Source organism: Ruditapes philippinarum, unplaced genomic scaffold (assembly GCF_026571515.1).
Source record: "Ruditapes philippinarum isolate M1 unplaced genomic scaffold, ASM2657151v2 ctg3874_1_1_1_1, whole genome shotgun sequence".
Classification (NCBI taxonomy): domain Eukaryota; kingdom Metazoa; phylum Mollusca; class Bivalvia; order Venerida; family Veneridae; genus Ruditapes; species Ruditapes philippinarum.
The window spans coordinates 62,418-70,901 of NW_026854837.1; the positions used below are offsets into that span (position 1 = coordinate 62,418).

General features: G+C 34.6%; 1 protein-coding gene across 1 annotated transcript; it reads right to left on the bottom strand.

Annotated features, from left to right (window-relative positions):
* Nucleotides 1–3,892: 3,892 nt before the first annotated feature.
* On the bottom strand, nucleotides 3,893–6,705 carry LOC132741229 (C-type lectin-like). Its single transcript, XM_060729358.1, has 3 exons — nucleotides 6,432–6,705; nucleotides 5,289–5,483; nucleotides 3,893–4,125 (listed from the first exon to the last, which is right to left on the bottom strand). Exons 1-3 carry the CDS (start codon nucleotides 6,703–6,705, stop codon nucleotides 3,893–3,895), a joined length of 702 nt encoding a protein of 233 aa, XP_060585341.1.
* Nucleotides 6,706–8,484: the final 1,779 nt, after the last annotated feature.

Here is an 8,484-nt window from a genome sequence, read left to right on the forward strand (position 1 = left end):
TGTCCTTTACAGGGGCAATTCAACACTCTGCTAAAATGTCAAGACAGCTGGAGGTAGGATCGGTCACCAGAGTATCCACGTGTATTTGAAGCGGTTGCCTAGCAACATTACTCATCTGTACTTCACATAAACTCATTGAAAGCACCAAATCTCTCCGCCTTCACTAACCCAAGTCTTCAGTTTTACAAAGCATCCGATCCTGATACTAACTTGTGAAGTACAACAATTAGCCACGCCCTGAGCAGTCAGGCTGTCGTCATGTGCTCAGTTGTCAGGGCGGGACCACAATGTCAAATATTTGAAAGTGATGTCAGTGGATGCGTCAATGGAAATAAAAAGAAATATAACCTAATTCGGGAACAAATACCTAACCTGATAGCCAATGAATAAAGTCCTCTTTAAACTATGAATACTTAAAATTTGTAAATTTTAACATTTGTATTGTACTCTGACATTGGTTTAAAGGTAAATTTAGTATTTGTCTGACGTTAACTTTAATGTTGAACCTTTTGAAGCGTTCATTTAGCAATAATTGCTGTGCAATGTTAAAAAATAGCATTACTGTCGTGAAGTTTTTATAGGAGAAAATCCTATTGTTGTCTATTGAGCAAATGAGGTGACTCTTTCTAAAATGCGCAATTCATGGCTAATCAATTTGTCGAAATTTTGAGTTTATATTAAACTTTCCAACTGAGCTGAGATGAATGTTCAACGAAAAGTTTATAAACAGTTGCATGTTTATTTATCGAATGATATTAATACGATCGTATATAAGGTGAAAACCGAATCTTGTCACACATTTATGACCATGTAAGTTTTAAATAAGTTATAAAAACACAGAAGTTAAAAATTCATAGTTTGCGTTAGTATATCTATAAAACTTTTGTTGTTGTTTGTATTATCAAGTTTTTGCGTATTTGCTAATACTTAATTGCGTTTTTTCTTTTTTTATCTCATATTTGGTTCATATAATTTCCATTCGTCAAGCAGATGTTTCTTGTTTTGTTGTTGTTTTTTGTTATTTTTTGTTTGTTTGTTTTGCTGCATGATGTAAATGTTTTAAATTTAATATTGTCTTGGCTTGGCTATATTTTTGAAATTGAACAAACATATTATTTGTGCCGATTTGTCAACACGCCAATACTCTGAAGTACGAGGATTGATGAAAAAGTTCTTGGCCTGATGTACTTCCGGTAGTCAGAAAACCCAACATATGGTCTTACTTTTATATAAAATCGCCCTCTACATCAATGCACTTTGCCCACATGTGCTCAAACTTGTTTAACCTTTAAAATAGAACTCTCTATTTTGGCCTTCAAAGAACTCATTGATCGCCTCAATACAGCTTCATTGATTCCAAACTGTATACCACGAAACTTGGTTTTCAGTTTCGGAAACAGGTAGAATTCAGATGGGCCGGAGTTTATTGGGGATGAGGAAGAATTTCAAAGCCGCAAACAGTTGCAGCAGCAATTGCAACTTGAGATGAGTTAACTGGCGCATTGTCGTGCAAGAGCAGAGCGCCTTGGGTCAATTTACCACGTCTTTTACTCGCGATTTCTTGACGTAGACGTCTCAATTCGTCTGCATAGTACAGTACCGTTTATGGTACGACCTTGCTCAAGATAGCCAATCATGATTGTCCCTTGACTATACAAAAAAATTTGAAGCCATCACATTCTCTGCTGATGGCACCCTCTAACAGGAAGTCTTCGTGGATTTCCTTGCAGAGGTACATAATGATGAATCTGATTTCAATTTTCACCATTTAGTCTAAATGACACACCCCTCTACTGATCAAAGTGTGTTTTATGTTACTTAATCTGTGTAAAACAGCGTATAACTCGGTCAGTTATCGTCAATAAGACATCGTCGTCGAAGTATCGTGTGTAAATGTCAGAGTAGTGGCTATAAGTATATCGGGCCGAGAACTTTTTGATTTTGATCATACCTCGTATAGTCCAATGCAAGCAGATCCACTTATTACATGTTAATGAAATGCAAGCTACTCCGCATATATCGTGTTAATCGAATGCACGCTGCTCCGCATATTTCATGTTAAACGAATGCTAGCTGCTCCGCATATTCCATGTTAATCGAATGCAACCTGCTTCGCATATTCCATGTTAATCGAATGCAAGCTGCTCTCCATATTCCATTATAATAGAATGAAAACTGTCCCGCATATTCCATGTTAATCGGATACAAGGTATTCCGCATACTCCATTATAATAGAATGAAAGCTGCCCTGCATATTCAACTATAATCAAAGGCAATCTGCCCCGCACATTGATTATAATCGAATGTAAGTTGCCCTGCATATTCCGTTTTATCGAAATGCAAGCTGCTCCACGTATTCCATGGCAAGCTACTCGATGTATCTATAACCCTAAAACACATAGTTTACCGCATTAAGTGACAAACTTTGCGTAGGTTAGCATTTTAAGGTCAAATTAGTCAAAATATAGATAATTAACGTGTAGAAAAATATATGAGAACCCTGAAACCTATTGAGAAAAGCCAACTGGATATGAAAAAGAAAATAAGAATAAATGAGAAGATACTGTTTAATAATAGTGCAACACATCAAACACAGAGTCGTGATGAAATAAAGAAATACAACTTGTATGTTAAAATGTTCAAATAAGATACGAAACACGCATCGTTTGTCTTATTTTGACCTGAAAAAGTTCGTTTGGTCCAAACGTGGTCTTAATTGCAACAAAAAAATAGGGAATATAGTAGTGTCTATGAATTTAATGAAATACCTAACATATTTTATATTATTACCCCTCACTTTATCCGTAATGTTAATTTCCCATAGGCCTCTGATAGTTATTCTTACCGTTAATGCAAGGATGGCAAGTGACTAAGAATTTTGTACTGTTTCATAGATAACAGAATTTTTAACAGTATAAATCTGGTCACGTGGTCTAATTTCAAAATAAAATGAAATAAAATGGAAGCCATTTTTCTCTCGATTCATTCTTATTTTCGACGATAGGGCCTAGGACATCACCAAAGTAACTATGACTCTCATAAAATTTAGTTCTTTGCACCCTAGAGTTATTTTCGCGTATAAAATATCTTTTTGTTGAATAGTCAAAAAGTAAACATCCGATGGAAGTAATTGTAATATGAATAATTTTGTTTCAAACCACAGGAGATTGACATTCTATCAATAATTGAAAAATATAAGCAAATAATTAAAAAATAACGGCAAATGTACTCTCTATACCATAAATAAAGTATACAGTAGAGGGGTATGTTAGCCGTTATTTGTTTAATTATTTGCTTATAGAATGTCAATTTCCTGTGGTCAAACTGGAATATGCAGATGATTAAAGCATGCAACAAAGGATTATTTAACAATTTTAACAAGTGAAACGTTACAGATAGAGTTTGTGGACAGACATCTGTAGGATATCATCGTTATTTTGTAAATGCACTTTGTCAAAAACCATGCGAAGAGTATTCTGGATACAGAAGGATCAGATTTTACAGATCATAACCTTATAAATGGGTTAGTGTTTTGTTTTCAAAATAAAACACAGCTTATTGTATGTTTATGACTGGTAGATATCATCACTTGCTTAAAGAATAAAAGAAAAACAGCTTCTCAAGTAGGCCTACAGTACACTTAAAACTTGCAACGTAATGACAGTTTAGTTATTGCTACTCTTGGTTTATTTTTGTTACAGTTAGATTTAGTTTACAAATTCAGATCATCACAGTATTTGTTCGGGGTAATAAAATAAATAACACATGGGTTTGAGTGTAACAGTAAAAATATCATCCCGAGGAAAATATTGTTACCCGAGGCGTAGCCTCAACTGTTATCCACAAACCCATGTGTTATTTATATACTATCATTTTGAAGCTTTTCAAATGTTTATATATCATTTAAAGGTATTTCACAGAGGAATAGTTTATCCATATTCGATGAAGGTGACCAGTCAAAGTTCCTATTTTTATTCATTTTTATTGCGGGCTTGCCAGATTCCGGTTGGCCTTCAGCCCATTTGAAGTATGTCATCGGTACACCATTACTAAATTTCCAGTCGGATCCGCTCGGATCGTTTCGATATCCATCTATGATAACATTGTCTCCTTTGTGGAACTTTTCTGAAAAAAAAACAATAAGAAAAAATGCATTATTTGTGTGTAATATAATTGTAGAATCTAAATTGTAATCGTACAACAACTAACAATTTTCTGCAATTGCCCACCTCTATATTAGGGCTTCACACAAATCACGTGATGATGGTCTTATTACATGATTGTGTTAAGATGGCGGATACGCCACAGAATTGCAGAAATCGTTGAATAATTGTTTTATCTGTGATAAACAGCGACATTACAACTTAAGCTCTGGTGCCAAGTCTATTCATGTACTGAATAAAAAAAATCATTTTTGTTAAGACAGTGTAGAATCGAAATTATTAATTGAATGATTTCTCTTTCGAAAGCGGTCATGCATTGATTTGGAAATAAACGTTGCGATATTAAAAATATTTTCATAATATTTATGTTTCCGAAATTATTTTTATTTTAGTTCACATCTAACACCTTAAGGTCTTGAAACATTAATAAAATTGTGTTACTTTTTATAAGAAATATCAAAATTAAAAAAAAAAAGTTATATGATGATCCTGTTAGGGGAGATCACTGCGTGGGAGATTGATGATGGCGCAGACTGACACCGATTATGTCAAACTGCAATACCGTTATAAACATATATGTTTTGAACATCGTTCAACAAGTTTGGAATCAAACGCAACCAATAACAATATGCTCGAATATAAGATAAACATAGAGTACCGTTAATACTCTTTTGAACACAGGTATGTATTTTCTCGGCAATAATTTTTCATATTTAGACAAACTGGCGCATTTAACGGTCTGACGCACAAACAGAATTATGAAGACATATCTTTTATTCGACCGATATAACCTGGATAACCTTCAAACGTCCTCCGTAAAGCTTGATCTAATTTTAGAGGATAAAACTTCAACATCGGCTGGCTCGAACTATTGATTTCTCGAACAAATTTGCTCTGGCCCTTGAGTTCGAGGAACCAAGTTTGACGGTATTACAACTTTACTTATCATTGGACTGATGCAATGTGCTATCGTGACTAATGTACCTTCCAGTTTGAAAATGAAATGTCTGTGAATCAAATATTTTTTTAAAAACATATTCCTGCTTCGATATTGGTTGTCAAAGTATACACTGATAAACTGATAAAGTCTAGTATTTATCAATCTCAGAAATTGGATCTACATACCCATGAAAGCGACAGTAGTGGCGTGTTGTTTGTCGTTCTGTATTCTAAGAATACGTCCACCAATTGATTCACAAAGCACATTCGCAGTATCTCTGCTTAATCTTGTGTCGGATAACATTTTGAAGCACATATTTGTATCTTGATAAAAATGAAACCCAAGAGATGTAGGGCACGACGGCTGTTTCATAGACTTCACTGAATTAAAGAGTAAAAAAATAACTTTTTTTTCAAATTGAAGATCCTGATGCTCCAATGCTCTACCCTGTTTCAGGGGCATGGCGGGGGTGGGATGTGATGCGCTTTGCCAACGAATCCAGCCTATTGCTCGAGGAATATTCATAAATTAATCCCTAATGAAGTAGAATTTTGTTATCATGTATATTATAATATGATATGAATGTGAAGAAATAACAACATTATTATAGTTTTCGTCGTGGAAGGGGTGGGGGTATGTAACATTCTATTTATTTGAGGATTATTAAAATAGCATGTTCATTTTCAGGGATTTTTAATTTTTCGTGGTTTTCACGGATGATTTGCTCCACGAATTTAAAAGCTGCATGTTCGTGATGACCTGGAGAAACGGACCTGGAGAAAAATATTCTAAGTTTTTACAGAAGAGTAAAGATATCCACCATTTCAAAATAATCAATATATCGTATGCAATAAATGACTGATGTATATACTACCATATCTTTTCTGCGTCGCTAACGCTTTGTTGGCTATTTCTCCATGTTCTGATCTATGTTTGGTAATATTCGTAATAAGCACATACCAAACTGTTTAAAAGTATCGATAAAATACCTCACTTTTCATCGGATAACCAATACGTTTGTATAGTTTTATAAATTCGGCTGCGGTCAATCTTCTAAGAAATCTTTTTTTTTCAAAAGAAAGTTTTCTGTATAACTATACATCCGTTATAAATATTTCTGACGGGTTATATGACCGTATATAAACAGTTGTTTGCAATATAACTCTCGCCGAGCGGCTCGGGTTATATTTCTAAACAACCGTTTATATAGGACCATATAACCTGTCAAATATCTTTATAACTTATAGTATAAACTGAACACCGCATTAAAACAGCTTAACACATAAACATGTTTGGCATATATGTTCCGAACGAAATATTAAACATACCTATGTATTTCCACCCGGCTTCTCCGTTGACATTATTATCGGTTACGTTGCCGGAGATTCCTGTTACGTTGTCGGACACAAGACGACACTCTTTCGTCAAATCATTTTCAAAATATGCGGAGCACTGTGGGTTTCTATGACAACTCCGCGAGCAGGTTAACGGATTTCTTTTTGCAAGCACTTCCAGAATGTTCACAGATCCATTGCCCTGATTGACGGATTCCGTTTCAGTATACACATAAAACTCAACGCAAGACGAAGGAAATGGTGTCATTAAAATTATAATGTACCATAAAATTTTGGAACTCATTTTTCTTTTTAACTTTTCAAAAACAAATGAAACTTGATCAACGCATATGGCATGTTAAACGTTGCAATATTCGATGAATTAATTTTTGTTCTGTAGCCAATATTTATATTGTATAACTCTAATGTTGGTTTAAACATATTTATTTAAACTCGATTGCGAAACAAGTTCTTGCAACTTAAATTAATCACTTTCGAGAATTAATCACTTTCTAATTTAATATTCTATACAATACTATTTATTCAACCCTGCTGAATATTTGTTCATCATAAAGAATATTTGTGTTCGATAATTTTCTGTATGTATGTTCTTTATTTGAAAATATATATTGTGTAATTAAAATATTTATGGTATAAATCTACTGAAAATAATTATTCGATAATTCGATAACATGGGATAGAACACTTAGCATACTAAGCCCCGCCTATAAAGTAAGCACGAATGTCTGATAAAGCGTTACCATCCTGATTAAACTATAGTGTAGTGGAAATGATCAGCGTCCATGTGAATGTCGCTTGTAAATAGTATGGAACAGAATTAGTGCAATTATTCCATCTTGCTTTATGATATCGGGACTTACATTATGCTTGCTTCTATACTTCTTTATGACAATGAAAACCTGCATTTTGCTGAACTCAATCATGCCTTATGATTACTGAATGCACTTCCATGTAATTGCAACCTTATGTGTTCCCTACTAAACCATCAAACTCACATATTTTAATATACTATATGCTTAATCGCATCTTTTATTAAGGAGAAAGTATTATGTTTGGTGTTTAAGATAACATTCTTTGCTTGTTCTTGATATAACTATATGTAACATGGTAAGTTTCTGTCAGTACCTTTAATTTGCTATAAATCTGCCACTTATATTGTCGACATTATGTCACAATTAATTATTAATTTCGATCAATAATTGGCGAATTTGATGTGTCTTTGCATTCTTATGCTTTAATATATTCACTGATTACAAATATAATGCAATACATGATCACTGCGCATCGACAACGAAGATGACAACGATAGCTTTTATAGTCGCATGTCACAGTACGCACTAAGCAGTTGGCAGTAAGCATAATGCGAGCTGCAATAATTTGTGTTCATATTATGACAGCAGGTGTCGCTTTGTCGGTACATCCCGTTATTTTCCGGATGATCCCGTATTTTGGCACGCGGAGTAAACAAAGTTAAGTCCCCTTTATACAGGGGCGTATACAGAACAGTGTTAGTTGGAGCCTGACATGTAAAGGGAAAATTTACTGAAAAACAAGAGAACACGATGCGACAGACGAAAAGTGCGTGTTTTTGAAGATTCCGCCAGCATGTGGAAAAAAATGTTATAGATTTCTGTAATAACTCATCCTACAAACGGCAACTCACCTCACAATTGTTTACACTTCTTTTTGAGCGTGTACACGTGATAGTCGTATGAGCAATAGTGAAATTGAATTTTAAGATATACTATGCTCAAACTTACGGTGGCACAAAGGTGACATGTGTGTGTTTTTATTTATCTCGTGCGCACGAAATACTGTGTCGTGGCCACGGGTTACTAAGTCGTGGCCATGAGATAATTAAGTCGTGGGAACGAGATACTATGTTGTGGCCACGAGTTACTAAGTCGTGGCCACGAGATAATTAAGTCGTGGGAACGAGATGACTAAGTCGTGGCCAAGAGTTACTAAGTCTTGGCCACGAGATAAATAAGTCGTTGGAACAAGTTACTATATCGTGGCCACGAGA

Coding starts and splice junctions, on each gene's coding strand:
- LOC132741229 (XM_060729358.1), bottom strand. CDS start 6,705: ATGACACCATTTCCTTCGTCTTGCGTTGAGTTTTATGTGTATACTGAA. Junction 5,484..6,431: donor AGCCGGGTGGAAATACATAG/GTATGTTTAATA, acceptor TCTTTAATTCAG/TGAAGTCTATGAAACAGCCG. Junction 4,126..5,288: donor CACTACTGTCGCTTTCATGG/GTATGTAGATCC, acceptor TTTTTTTTTCAG/AAAAGTTCCACAAAGGAGAC.